At 31.1% G+C, this 16,405-nt stretch overlaps 1 protein-coding gene across 1 annotated transcript in view; it reads left to right on the top strand.

Moving 5' to 3' along the window:
• Positions 1-3,211: 3,211 nt before the first annotated feature.
• Hil (Hillarin) overlaps positions 3,212-16,405 on the top strand; it is an 84,825-nt gene continuing 71,631 nt past the window's right edge. Inside the window, exons 1-2 of the mRNA XM_068764183.1 lie at positions 3,212-3,520; positions 13,834-14,095. Of these exons, the coding sequence (XP_068620284.1) occupies positions 13,946-14,095 (150 nt within the window). The 5' untranslated portion in view covers positions 3,212-3,520; positions 13,834-13,945. The remainder of the gene's footprint in view (positions 3,521-13,833; positions 14,096-16,405) is intronic.

Here is a 16,405-nt window from a genome sequence, read left to right on the forward strand (position 1 = left end):
TAAATCATCATGCTACATCCATTAATAATTTATTCTATATAGAAGAACTGGCCTGTAAATATAACTTAATACAGACGTGATCATTATTAGTTAATATTTCTATTAAGTAAAACGTACTTTCAAATTGCATGCCAGTAAGTTTCGTTTTTAAATTTTAACATGAGATCTATTGGTTATTGTCATGCAAGTATTATCACGCAAGTTTGGTTGCTATTTGGAAATTACCGCTAACAGTATATTATGAAAGGTTTATTAACATTATTATTGATATATAAGCACTCACTTGCGAGGTTTTATATGTACTTTTACTTGTAATTGTAATTTAAATAAGTATATAAATACATTTATTTGGCTTTATTTCTCTTCTTAATACAGACCTACGTTTACGAAAATCTACATCAAGACGCACCGTGATAACTGGTTCAATGTCAAATAAAATTAACCATTAACGAATTATTTTTTTAAAATTAATGAGTTAAAGTCGACAAAGCTTTAAAGGTTTGAATGTATAGTTCATTCGATAACAAAAAGCTTTAAAACTTTTACACGTATTTCCAGTCAGTCTGTATAAAGCGATTACTCTGAAATACTGTTACAATATTTTATGTTTTTTTTTTGGAATGCGACAAACAAATAACTTCTGAAGTACAAAGTCCGAAGAAGCAGATAGTAAACAATAATTAATTTTGATATGCAGTAATATGTATTTTGAAAACGCTTACTATATTTTATTACGTTATTCATTATTTCTGAAAACATTCATTAATCGATAGAATGTACCATACATTCGTAGATAGTAAATGAGCTTATTTATTTATAACCAATAATCCTAAATAAATGGGTTCGCAAATCAACTAAACCATTTCTCTGATTTTATTTTCAACAACCTCGGAGACCATTCTTGGCAGCATTCGATGTCCATGAAGAATGAAAGTGTTTCTAACTTAATGTAGTTGTGCCATTTAAAATGTTCAAAAATCACATCTTAGATTCATAAATGAAGTTACTTTCCTGTCTGTTAAATTTTTCAACGAGACGAACTTAATTACAGCCAATCAATAATCGAGGATTGTTTTCACCAAAGTTTACGACATTTACACAAAGAAACTTGCTTAGTTTTATTATCACGTCGTTCCCCTATAAAAAACATTTATAACCTATTTCCTTTGTAAAACGTACATAAAAATGTAATCATTAACATATAATGACAAATTGAATATTTAAAAGAATAATTTTCAAAACGCCGCCGTTACTAGCAATATTATTTTTTGTATTGAAGACAAAGTTGCTATTAACTCGTTGAAGTCTTTTCCTTGCTCAAGATCCACCGGATTTCCTGTAAATTAGAAAACAACCGTACTTTCATATAACCATCTATGTCTCATAAAACATGGGAAAACTCGTTGAAAAACCATTTTTAATTACTTGTGAAAGTTTTCATGCGTATTCGGATATTCCTGGACTTTTTCGTAAACTATGATAAATTACGATATAAAATATATTTTCAGTTTTAGCACATTTAGTCATATGTTGACTGCAAACTAATTAAAATATAGTAGCAATCAGTTCGTGAGCGTGCATGGGAATGGCCAGCGCTGGTAGAGTTTACTTTCTCCGGCGGACGATTTAGTTAGGAATGCCTCAACGTACTGGATGCGCCGCTTCTTCTAAACCGCGATGTCAATGAATAAACAATAGAAGTGTCATTTGGTATAAATTCCTCAAAATATCATTACAATAATGTCACAAACAATTTAGGAGTGGAAAAAAATAAACTATTTTCTTAAATTATTATGTGAAATTATTAAATAATAATAATAACTAACATTAAAAACTTTGATAAATTGTTTATCTCATTATTACTATTGTATATAGTCTGTTATTTAAATTACTGTTAGCTCTGTGTCCTTTTTTACTATTGTATATTTGTATGTATGTTGTAAATTTGCCGAGCAGTGGTAAACAAGCGGTAGAGGACTGAGACTTGCTATTATATATCGCGGGTTCGATTCTCAGAATATAACGTTATAATTCACACACTGTTTATTAATTATTTAGGATTGCCACTGCTCACTTGTAAGTTTCCAGATAATGGGCAACAGCATCCTCTGCATACTGTTATACCACACTGCGATCGCCATCCCGTCGGCCAAGCATGGCGATTATAAACATCTTTGAAGGAGGCATATGCCTTGAAATCGCGTCTACGAGCTGAAATGACGAGGATGACGATGAAGATTCAGTATCAAATCCTTAGTAAGAGTAAAATATGAATAACATAAATAATTTTAAGAAACAAACATTTATTGTTAATATTTCTATATTTTTTTACGGAGTAAACAAATAACTAAATTAATTTGTGATGATCAAAATAACTGTAGAGATCTTAGCTTTTATTGCAACATATATACAGTATATTTCTAAATAGTATTAATTTTTGGAAAAAAGTATTTTTAGTAAAAAAATCTTTGTAGTAGACCAATTTAAACTATATATCCATCCAAAAAGTATGTTAATTTATTCATTTATTTACGTAAATAAATTTATTACAACACGCGAAATGAGAGAACAGGGTTTTTTTAAATATTGCTTTGTTCTTACTTCTTGTGATCAATATGATATTTAAAATTAAAAAAATATTAGTCGAACATCAGTTAAAATATTAGTAGAGATTTCCAGACTTTTTCCTCAAAGACCACTTTTTAAAAATTTTGCTGGATTCGTTAGAATCTTACAGCTTCTCAATATGGAATATTCAAGTAGCAGTCGTTGAGCTTCTTAAAATATTATCTACTTGCATTGATAGACAAAGGCAAGCTAATACTTTAGTACTCCACTAACGAAAGCAAATAAATGTTTGTGGGCCCCACTACAAGAAAACCAGTTGTCACACAAATTGCCAACTACTACTCGCTTGTCATGCTGATGTCAAGTCTCTTGAACCTTTGCGGGGTCTACCTAGACGAATTTCAGAATCTATCCAAAAACTGTTTATTCATTGACTGTTAAGCGAAAAAGAAGTTCGCTGGTTCAGATAGTTTTTGTGTAATGAACGCCGAAATTCCTCTGAGAGGCAACGATGTTATGGGTATAAATGTACAACATTAACCTGCACCAGCTGGAAGGCTCTGTGTTGTCGGACCGAGGCCGGCGTACCGGCCGGGTAATCAGACGCGGCAGTGCACGGCTGGCCCCCGCGCGACGCGCCCGCCTCCACGACGCGGCTCTTCGTAAACCAAATAACAGGTGTTTGTGAGCAAAAATTTGATACGAGAGTTCCCGTACTAAAAAAACTTCAACAATACCATTGTTCTTACTATCCCCGTCACAAATGTGAGAAGTTTTACAGTTGTTATGCCATTTCTTTTTCCGTTAAACGCGTGTGCCAGTGGTATTGTGTTCTGTGAGATCGGATGGCGGACTCTGCTGCCGATGTCCATCTAGAGATTGCCTCTATGTGGCCACGTTATGTATTTCGATTGAGGGCGACACGGCAAAAAAAACTATCACTCCTCACTTCGTACGTTTCTTAAATATAAAGTCGCTAATATGTGGTAAATAAAATATTTAAACACGCTTAAAATTAGAAAACCGAAGTCTATACCTGGAGATTTTTGACCTCATTAGTTCAAACTATATAGTATTATTATATAGGTATTTTTTAATGTCCTGATAAACGAAGGAAATGGGAAAAAGATATTTAGATTTAATCATGGACAATATTTAGCTGATAGGTAATATACCTTTATTTTTATAATATTAAAAAAGGAATTACCTAATAACCAATCTTTTAAAATGTTTCAAAAATTAACAACCCTTCATTATTCTTTTTTAAACACTTATAACCCTAAAAAATGCTTGTAAATAGATGAAAAATTTTTCAATTATGTATTTTGCATTATGTCTCATAATGCAAAAAACATGATTAAAAATTTAGACTAAAGAATTGTTTTATTTTTATTTGCAATGTGGAAAACCATTTAAATACGTATTCAAAAGTCATCTAGTAAATATTTAGGTAAACGTTTAAATTGAAAAATATCGTTTTAAATACTTGTATAAACATAAAAGAAGTTGCAAATGTTTATTCCATTTATTTTTATTTCTTATATTTCGTTTTATTTACACATATAAACAGAAAAAAAATTAAACTTAAGTGGCGTAATAAACATTTACTATTTTTACTGTATGATGAAAGAAGTTTTTGATTGATGGTTTTATTGATTAACATAAGAAATTATATGTTAATAAATTTAAAGCAAAAGTATTTCTCAATAAACATATCAATTGTATTATATAGTTATTATATTTGCATTAAGAAAAAAATCACAAACACTAATATTTTTAATTGAAACCAGTAATAAGAACTCGACGTGGACACAGGAATTGAATAAAGTGCTGTGAATTTATTCCATGAGTTTCAAATCATTTCCTAATTAACAAAAACTGTTTATGTTTTGGAATTATCATCTATTTAGTACGTAATTTTGAAGGAAGTCCACAGAAATAGTTGTGTTTAAAAATATTCTATGGTAAATAAAAAAATATCTCTGATTATTTTGTATAAATATATTATATAAAATGACGAACCTTCAGAGTTCTAGTAAACTTATAAACACAATTTTGCAATAATAAAATTAAAATGAAAAATAACCCACTGCGATATAAGAAATATATTTAAACTTTCTATATAACATTACAACGGATTAAATCTATATTTTGTTATCATTTTTTTCTTATTGTGATTGTTATCTAAACTCTCCACGGTACTACCAACATGCCTTTTAAAAAACAGACTTGCCAAAATAACCACAGTATAAAAGAACAACTTAAAACTGAACCATTAATAATATGATATATGAATATATAACCATACTTATATTACTCGAAATATCCCGTTTTGATATCTAAGTCATTATAAGTGTTTAGGAATTTTGTGGCCTCGCATTTCTTTCAACATTTGAAATAAATAATTACCCGTTTTTATGTAAACATTTACGAAAGTAATAAACATTCCGGATACTTTCTAATTACGCAATATTTATTTATCCACTGTACGATGTAATGTTTAATTTCTGTGTTTGAAATTCGGCTAAATTGCCGCGTTTTTACAGACATGCATATCTATTCTTTATCGAGAGTTCATAGTACATAGTGTTGAATCTAATTAAGTTTATAATTCAGATAATCGAAAAACATGATTATTCTTTTTTTGTGTTACTTATGTATATTTACTAACTATTAAAGAGGCTTAGAAAACCAATAAACATATTTATTTTTGATATAACTAGTCGAATTATGCTAAAGCAAAGAAAATATATATAAAATAGAATACGTAAAAGAAGTTCAAGTTATGTAAGCTAGCCAAAAACAAGCTTAATTAAATGTCAACGGGCCCACGCGGTGACACAATGCAAATACAAGTTAATCGTATCGGAAATTGTCTTAACATGCTCCAGTTCACCTTCGCCTAAACAGTGTGGGCACCGTTGCTTTATCGGCTAACATTGTTTCACTGTTTACGGCGTACATTGTAAAAGAGAGAGGTCGAAAGCTTATAAAATATAGAATAGCTATGAAGAGAGGGAGGATATAGAGTAAAGAGGGTCGCTATCCTCAATGAAATAAAAGACTGTGTGAAGTAAATCGATTGACTGTTGCATACGCAACGCTCTTACAAAGTAACACAGATATTTATATAAATAATATCATGAAGGATTCCCACAGTCGCGCGACGTATGAGTGGCTCTTTGTGGCGACCTTTATCAATCCGACTCCTGTTGCACTTTAGGCGTTACTTGAAATCTGACAACAAGACGATAATTCTCCCTTCGCCTGAGATTTGATCGGAACTCATTGAATAATTGGTCAATAAAATGTCTAAGTTCAACTGTGGTAGCAATACCTTCGAAATACCACACTACATCCTTCAGGAGTTCATAAAAATGCGTGTGCAAATTTTAATGCAGAAGCGTTAAATTAATGCTTTGGAAATATGAAAAATGTTTCGGATACTATGGATTGGTTTGGACACACAATATCTCCGTCCTTCTGGAGTAAGGCTTAAACAGTTCCACGGCTATCATTAACTATTTACACTTTAAAATATTTTCCCTGGGCTACTGAAAAAAAATAGCACTGTATTGACTTGTTGTCCGAAGAATACTTAAAGGCACAAATTAAGAAGGACCTTAAGGCTTTAGTAGTTCCTTAACTTATTCATCCATCGTGTAAGTTACAGACCTTTGCCGAATTGTGCCAGTAAAGGACTGCGGAGAGGAAAAGATGACATGTCCGAGGCTACATTATCTTAACAAAACCTTTTAAGATTATCCTGGTATTTTCTCGTCGTTTTAACTTATAGACGCTCACTGTAGAGCACAGGCCTTCCTCAAAGATATCTATGGGGAGATTTACCATAATCGCCACGCTTTACAGGCGGGTTTTCTGAAATTCTGAAATTCTGGGAATTCTCTGAAAACTTGTTTGTGAGAAGTGACAATCCTTTATAATTAATGCCTTAAGTATGAATTATATAATTTTGATTGTATTCTAGCAATCGAACACGCGACCTGAGATCGCAAGTCTTCTATCGCTGCACCTCCATTGCTCACTGTTCTATACTCAGTTCTGATGAATGAACTAAATAGACCATATAACATATTTTATAGCAGCTATTGCAAACCAAGCCCTGAATTTTAGAATACTGGATAAGTAATCTTAACAATAGATTAATTGCATTCTCTGTATATATTTTTTTATTATTACATACATTGATAAAGCATACATAAAAAATGGTGCATTATTAGACAAATGAATATAACAAAAAATTCTTAACAAGTCATTTTAAATAAACGGTGCTTGGTGTATCTAAATTTGTGTGTGTTGACTAAAAAACATACACTGAATTTTTTTTACGTTAAAAGACGAGGACATTAGTTTTTATTAAATTATTATTGACAATAAAACATATAAATTAGGTTGTGTGTATCAAAAACAGTTTATATTTTTAAGCCCTGTCAACAGCATCTAAACGTTCGCGAAATCAATAAGTTGGAAAATTAGGCAAGATACACAATTTGTGGTACACTTATAAAGAGAATTTTCAATAAAATCCCACTAATACAGCTAATAATGATATTAATCTGTATGTTACGATCGAAGTAAAAGTCGCTCAACCCTGCGACGTCCCACACTTGCCCACGGCAGATCATAAATTATTCACGGACTTACACTGGCCAAAATATCACCTCACTATATTGCGTAGGAAGAAATAAAAAGAATGGTTGTAGTACTACGGCTTGTAAATACAGATAAAAAACATGCGCAAAAAACTAATATGTATTTATATACAAATGATAGTTCTTGTAACGAAATTAAACAATTAATATTTACGGGTAACTGGTTAATATGTTTAAAATCTTCAATGGGTTGAAAATAGAGCTTATTTCGACTTTTTAAAATCTTTAAAGTTGTTTCAAAACAACCTTTATAAAGTAATCACTTACAAATATGACACATTATTTTTTTTATTGGAATGCAACAGGCCAATAACTTCTGTCAGTACCAAATAGTAAATAATTATTAATTTTATTACATATCCAGTGATTCGACTTTTTTAAACTTTTTATTTTATTATAATTGCATTTTTTTTATTTTCGAAGGCATTGATTTTTGGATCTGTTAAAGAAATACGTTGTTTAAAATATCGTAAACAATTATGAATATATATTAATATTGTAAATTATTATGTTACGTTATAAATTGTTATATGTATGTGAAAATTATAAGGATTAAATTGACTCAATTAAAACAAATACTTTTTATGTAATTAAACTACACTTTATGTTTTTGTACTCAATTAAATGTTGATTTTATTAATGCTCTTTATTTGCATTTTCTATTGACAGCTTACATTTTTTAATCAGCCGTTCGAAGACATAACAAATACTTTGCGGTATATATAATTATACAATGTTCCGCTTGTATGTAATACAGAGTTATATTTGGAAACAGTTTTAGGCGTGTAATTAAATTAATATAGTAATAGTTTAGTAGAGATGTCATTTTATGTATACTGAAATATAAATTGATAAAAAATCAGATTAACAGACTATATTGAAAACATATACCGAAACGCATGAAACTAATTAAAAAATCTTTGTTAGATGTTTTAAAATGTATAACATAATATTTTTTTGTGTAAAAGAATCAGTGTTTTTTTTATATCACATTGCCTGTCGCATTCCTGTTCCAAAAAAAAATCAATGTGACATTTCATATTTCACTTTATTTAGTGATTGAATGAGAAAAGAACGGCGTTTATTATTTTAACCGATTAGTACTTATGAAGCTATTAAATGACAATATAAATTTGCACTACGGTGTGTTATCATTCGCGCGAAATTCATAGCGATAACAGTCAAACTAACCAGTGTTAATAGTCACGATTTAAGACGCATAATTTTAATTAAAACACTGATTCATCTATGAGGCCTCCATATAATAGATATATAAGGATGTGTATATATTTGTAGCTTTATAAAGAGCTACCGTTTCGCAATTTTCGGGCATCGAGTATTTTATTACAGTTTCCAACAATCGCCTCCTTTTTTGTACTATTATAACGGCTATCGGATTGTGTCGTGAATGATGTCACCAATTTTTATTAAGTCCGTGACTTCGTAGCGTTGCCTGATAAAGGCATTTACATTTACATGTAATCTATACATAGAAGGTGCTGAGCGGCCGCAGTTTTGCTTTAGGACATCTCACAGTATTAAATTCTTTTGTAATTGTTTTTAACATTGAAATAACAATAATAATAATGGTATTGGCACCTACATATTCAAATTTCGAGTTCGATAGATTTCTTTTTTTTTTTAAGTTTTATAGGTACCAACTTTACCTCATGAGAAGAATCTAGACGTGCAAAATGTGATAGAAACTGGAATCATTAAACTCCCCTGTAACGGCATCATTCAATTTAAAGCAACGGCGGTTGCAAACTCACTTTGACCTAAGAACAGCCCACAACAAACATAGATGGTTTTTTTTAGTAGTCACTTTTACAATATCTTCAATACAGTAGTTGAATTCTAATCTTTATTATCTGTGGATTAAATCCACTTGCCATACTTTTTATTTATTTGTCACTGTTTATTGTACGAGCCATAAAAATACATAGATGCATAATAGCTAAGAAAATAGTGCAATGGACAGAATTATCAATCTAGGCAATTTCTTACAGACAACTATAGCATGGAAATAGAAAACTTATTCCTCTGCGGGAAGCCAACATGTACATATAAACATACATACATATATTTAGATATATACTTAGTCTGGCCATAAATACTGTTACTATTCAAAAAAAGAAAATATTACGTTTGAATTTGGAATCTGTCATTTTTATATGATTGCTTGATGTGTTTTCTTATTTTCGCGCCATTATATTGTTAAATATTTTGTTATATTAAAATGGAGTGGGGTGATAAAGAGAACCGAATCGCTGTGATTGCCTTACATAAAGTAGGTATGGAGAAAAGTGCAATTTTTAAAACCCTCCACCCGCTTGGTATTAGTCAAATGTTTGTTTACCGGGCTATTGATAGGTACAATGATACCTCCTCTGTTTGTGACAGAAAAAGATCTGGCCGTCCACGTACCGTTCGTGTGAAAAAGGTGATTAAAGCAGTTAGGGAAAGAATTCGAAGAAATCCTGTCCGTAAGCAAAAGATTTTATCTCGGGAGATGAAGATAGCTCCTAGAACCATGTCGCGTATATTAAAAGATGACTTAGGACTTGCAGCCTATAAGAGACGTACTGGTCACTTCTTAACTGATAATTTAAAGAAGAATAGGGTGGTAAAATCCAAACAACTACTTAAGCGGTACGCAAAGGGAGGTCACAAAAAAATTTTGTTTACGGATGAGAAAATTTTTACAATTGAGCAGTATTTTAATAAACAAAATGACCGTATTTATGCTGGAAGCTCTAAAGAAGCTTCGCAATTAGTAAACAGAGTACAACGTGGGCATTATCCCACTTCAGTGATGGTTTGGTGGGGTGTTAGCTATGAAGGGGTGACTGAGCCATATTTTTGTGAAAAAGGTATTAAAACGTCGGCACAAGTTCATCAAAATACCATTCTTGAGACGGTAGTTAAGCCTTTAACTAACACCATGTTCAATAACAAAGAATGGTGCTTTCAACAAGACTCGGCACCGGGTCATAGAGCTCGATCCACCCAATCTTGGTTGAAAACTAACGTTCCGGACTTTATCAGCACTGAAAACTGGCCGTCGTCAAGTCCTGACCTAAATCCATTGGATTATGATTTATGGTCAGTTTTAGAGAGTAAGGCTTGCTCTAAACGCCATGATAATTTGGAGTCCCTAAAACGATCCATTCGGTTGGCAGTGAAGAATTTTCCTCTAGAAAGAGTTCGTGCTGCTATTGATAACTGGCCTCAACGTTTAAAAGACTGTATTGCAGCCAATGGAGACCACTTCGAATAAACATTGTATATTTTTAATAGTTATATATTGATGTATTAAACTAACTCACTATGAAAGGAATAAATGTTACGTATAAAAAAAAAATCGTGCTTTTCTTTATAACAATATTTATGGCAAGACTAAGTATACATACATTTATAAATACTAAATGTTTTTTTACAATTTTTTATTGAATTGCTTCTACTTTGCTCAATATTTTTAAAGTATTATTAAAGTACAAGTGTATTATATACTATAACCTAACTAATCTATGTACTTTTGAATAGAGAAATGTTCGAGCCAATTGTATATAGAAAATATTTACAATGAAATCATTTGAGACACGCTCGAAAACAATTTGTACAAAATAAAAGTGTGAAAAGAAAGGCTTCGCGGATTGTCTCGTCGGGTTTAATCGTTTTCTAACAATAAAATGACGAATGGCCACATTAATTATAACAAAGATTAACGACTCTCTAGATGTTTATTTTCAAATAAAACGGCTTAGATGTAAAGCTAGCTTATATAACGTTGAAACAAGAACCATTAAATATTAGTTTCAATTTTCATTATTAAATATATTGTCATTTCTAACATATACAGTTTGCATAAAATCTCGTAGTTTTTTTTTTTTAATTTACGTCCATTTATATGGGCTACTATCTCTTACATTTTTGCTCAAATTAGACAGAAGTTACTAAGCTGATGACGTGATATTTTATGTCTCAAATTCGCAAACTTAAAACATAAGTTTATTATGGACTTTTTATTTTAAAATTTATGTAGAATCACAGTAATAAGGAAGAGATTCCACTAAGGATTAACTAAAATCAAAATATTATATATACTTTTGAAAGGCTTATTACGGAAAACACTTTCACAAAGTATTTTGATATTTATCTTTCCAGTTAAAATAAATATTTTGCTTTCAGATTGGATTTCTGAGAATTTTTCGTTTAAATACTATGTAGAAGTAAAGATCTTTTTCTGTCAAGAACAGAACGGAACCTGCTTTCGAAACTTCAAATTAAGTAGATGCGGAAATTCAAAAATTGCATTTGACTTCTACATACTCAACTATTTACTTGATATAATTTGATGAGAACCGAACCATTCTTAAGAACACAACAAAATTTAACACTTAACGAAAAGGACATGAGAAAACAATTGATTTTCATGTAAGCATGAGAAATTCTAAATTGATATTGTTTACGTCAAGTCTACGCCTTCTGCATATAAATAGTCTGTGTAGTTTTCTCTTTGACCTTCTCGAAGAAATTGTTAACCTCTTTGGTGTAACACATTTAAAAATGTGGAATAAAAATCTTTGTAAAACCTTTTTGAATTTAGAACAACGTTTGTCTACAGCTAGCCTTTAAAACTATTAATGCATTCTTTATATTTTATTTCCACCATCTTCAACCAGCTTCTATTATAAATGAATTTTTTATTGTTAAATTATTTACGGCCAGCGTAAATACATAACTCGTATTCCGTGATTTGTAGCGAGGCGATGGTTCGAAATTAACACGCACTGACTTGCAATAAACAATGCCCATGCACCGAAACGAGTTATTTCAAATTAATGAATTGCGAAAATGTGCCAATTAAAGCGGCAAGACAAATTACTTGGCGATATTTCACGTTCCAATATAAACGCGTTTGAATAGATTGCTCTTATTAATATATATCAAAACTATAGTTAAATTTCACAATATATATCCTATTGAATACACCGACAATTTTTAATGTAAAAATAAATACTTTTTTTTAATATATATAGAGATTGGTTACAGGTGTAAAGTTGTGAATATATAGGTCATTTGATTTCAATGAAGAAGTAGCTGCAAAAAGCGTTTCCAAAATCCGAATTACAACTTATTAAAATAATCATTGTTTACTATCTGTCCCTATAGAGTTTGTAATACCAGATGCTATTGCCCTGTTACGTTCTAATAGAAAATGCAATAAGTTTATGACAAATGAATATCATGACATTCATCTATTAAAAGTGATACCTACGACCAATCACCCTAGATAAGAGAATCTAGATAGGTGACCTTTTTAAGGTGATCGGAAGACGCTAGGCTGCTTCATAAAGGAAATTTATAGGGGAGGTCTATGTCCAGCAGTGGACTCCCTATAGCTAAAAATGGTATAATAGTCCAATGCACATAAACTATGATAAAAATATATTGAGTTCGTGTACGAAATTTTAAAATATTAACATTACATCTTATTCACATGTATAGCGCACAATTAGCAGTATTGTGTGTTGAGGAATAATAATAATATATACAGCGGAATATCTTTGTAAAACAGTCCACCGGTCAGCGAGTGGTCAGCCATTTCGTAAGTTGAGGGGAAGGAATGAGGGTGGCATGGATCAATATAATTCCGCCTCTATAAACACGATTTCAACATTTGCTCAGTTAAATATTTTTACAAAGAGAACGCTTAGAGATACAGTAAATGGCTACATCGCTAGTAAACTTGTATTATTTATTAAAGTACTTTTCATTATCTATGTTTAATGCAAAGCGCGTGTTTTGCTCTAAAAAATCTTTTATTTATTCACTTTTTTTACAATGGCGGACTTCATGCCTTACAGACATTATCAATCAGTCAATCTAGAGTAATACAGAAATAACAAGCAGGCAGGTGTATAATTTTGACAGAAAAATAATACGATTTATATATATAATATATATACATAGATATCTTTGGGGGAAGCCGATGCTTTGCAGAGGCGTCTATGGTCTAAAACCTAGTTTACATATATATTTACGAAATTTCAGTCCACATACTCACTCAACACGACGTCTTAAACCATATGGAGTAGGGACTTGAAATTTGACAGGAATATATATTTTTTCAATTCTTACAAAATTTTAACCGCAAGGAGAATTAGGGAGTATAAATAAAAAATGCATAATTTTAAACTGTAGCTTTTTAGTATAAGAGTTGAGAAAAATAATATTAAAAAAGTAAACTTACTTAAACGGACCAAGCGAAAGACATATAGTTACTAATAAATGTATAATTAAATAAGAGAATGTTATGTACTCTGTACAATTAGAGTGAAGTTACATCAAATCTTCCGCTAGTGGGTCGAAACTTATTTTAAATATATCCTTAAAGTCATATGAACAAATACAATGCCCATTCTAAAATGCAACACCGTGATTTCGCGCGAAATTAAGTTATATAGAAATTTAAAAGAAATTTTCGAAAGTTTTGTTAATTTTAATACATATATATATCAAAATGTGTTGATGGCTATTTCTTACGAAATTTATTCTCCGATACTAAATAAATGGACTTTGTGTACAGGTGTAAAGTGCTGTCAAATGTGATTGTGAAAGTGTAAAGACTGAAATGAAGACAGAGTGAGGTGGTATCGGCAGTGATTTTCATTTAATTATGACTTAGTGACGAATTAGCCATGTACCGGCCTAACTTCTACGAGAGCACTTGCTTCAGGTGCAACGAGATTGTTTATCAAGTGGATAGAGTTGGACCGCTTAAAGACTTCACGTTCTTTCACAGCGGTTGCTTCAAATGTGCAGTATGCGGAACAAAACTGACTTTGAAAGTAAGTATATATATCAATAAACGATTTACTATAAGTATAGTATCACTTCAATAGACTACACTTACACTTTAGGGCTATACTCGGGATTTCTTCATATTATCTCTTAAATGATTTTAGACATAAAAGCAAGCGTAATTTTGTGGACTGTATATAAAAATAAAAAAATTAACTTCTACACAGCGGAAAGTAAAAGAAAATAGAAGCGAACGAACACGCTCTACACAAGTTGTAGTGTTACCTTAAAATTTAAATGCTGAGTTTAGATATATTATAATCGATAAATTACTAAACAGAGATGAGGTGTTTGCGTGTTAATCTTTGAGCAGGCCACATAGCGAACAGATGACCGCTGGAGCCTTAAAGTTCTGGAGCTGACACCAGCGTGGGATGTCTACTCAAAAGATCGACAGAAGGCTTTATTAAAGTCGTCGAAAGAAACTGATTTACTACCAGAGGACTGGCCCTTTCTATCCAAATCTATTTGAAGTAGATAAGAGCAGCCTATGTTCACCAATGGACGTCCAATGGCTAAAATGGTGATGAATGTATACTTAATACTTTTTCTCTTAAGTTTATATGGTCATTAATGCAGTAGTACTGCTATAATATCTTTCTCAATTACATTATCAATTTTTACACTGTTTTTTAGTTATATTACAATTATTAATAATAAAATGATTTAAGTGGTTTCTGGCGAAATAAGTTTGTCAAAATGGCAACCGTATTCATCGTGAACATACCGCGAAGATGAAGGTCGTTGTTTAATACTAACCAGTTTGGCTACTGTAGGTCAGGCTAATTTATAAAAAGGAATACTCTTATAACAAAATTTTCATACTTTTTTTCTTTTGTCCTGAGATTAAACTTTTTTATGTCTTGTGAATGAAACTGAGTGAAAATCAAATGTGTCTCTCAGTAAATTCAAGAAATTTATAAGTACAGGCTCTACCAAAGGGCATATTACCTTTTTTTAGAACAAGTTAACGATAAAGATGTATGAAAATGAATTGTTCTAATTTTCAGAAAAAAAATTCTTTGTTAACACAATCAAGTGCGAGCAAAATCAGATTGATGTTTTTATTTATTATTGTATTATATTTATAACATGCATTATATCGTAATTTGTATTATACCTTATTAAGTATATATGTTATTTACATATGTATGTATGTTTGTATATGTTTTGTACGCGTTAACTACCCGTTACATACTTCTACCGTTTACATACTACGGTTGTCTGTAAGAGATTGCCTTGTGTGATAAGACAGCCCATTGTACTTTTTTGTTGTACTTTTATGAAACTATTTAAATATATCCTAGCGTGTACAATAAAGAATATCAAATAAATAAATAAAATATTCAAAAAAAATCTTGTTAGTTCTTCTCAACAGACGTTAATAACTAACTTAAACTTAATTTTAAGCTTTGATTTATTGATTCTATGTAATAAAGGTATTTTGACTTTTACTAAGAATAATCTGATAATAGCAACCGAAGGAGCAGGATTTCCGTCCTCTCAGGCACCCTCAAATAACAACCTACGCTGGAGGTCTCCCTTGGGCGCTTTTCTACATCTTCCTGGAACGTTTTCCTAAGCGACCTTGGAGTTTTGACGCCATTCAATCCGGTGACACGTGCATGTTATCAGCTCGAGTAGATGTCACTAAGTGGTTACCATAAGCATAGTTACTGAACCCAAGTTTAGTAGAAGCGCCTTTAGCGATATAACACATAAAACCCGGTGAAGCTGTCAATGAAAACGAGCAGTTGACCTAGGCAAAAAAAGAGAAAAAAAACCTGTTTGAATTAACAACTTAAAACACGCTGAAAAAACATTTTACACAGAATTATAGACTGAATAAAACACGCAAGATTTTGCTTATTCTTAAAGAATTATATAGGTACATGAATGAAATGGTGTGGCGAAATAAAGTGAAAGTTTTTTCAGACCAATCTGCATCGCAAATTCTACACAAATATTACATACTTTTTATTAAACATTTTCGATTTTGTTGCTTCGTATATAAAGTATTTCATTTATATAAACTAGAAATCTTTTCTAAGTTATTTGACGTGAAAGTTGGACGGTTTTTAAAGTAAAAATAAATATAGAATTTTATCATACGTAATCGCTTTCTCAATATAAGCATTGTCTATATTAGAGTTAAAAATAGTGATTCTCGTTGTCACTCATAGCCACGCCTTAATAATAGTTAAATAAGAAAGCCGTGTTCACATTGACCAGTTAAAAAGTATGTACTTACTTCTCTTATTTACTATGATCTGGTTAAGCGAAGTGATAAAGATAAC

The sequence above is a fragment of the Battus philenor genome, unplaced genomic scaffold (assembly GCF_028537555.1).
Source record: "Battus philenor isolate CCGP_79_NKW_IND1 unplaced genomic scaffold, ilBatPhil1.0.hap1 SCAF_19, whole genome shotgun sequence".
Lineage (NCBI taxonomy): Eukaryota > Metazoa > Arthropoda > Insecta > Lepidoptera > Papilionidae > Battus > Battus philenor.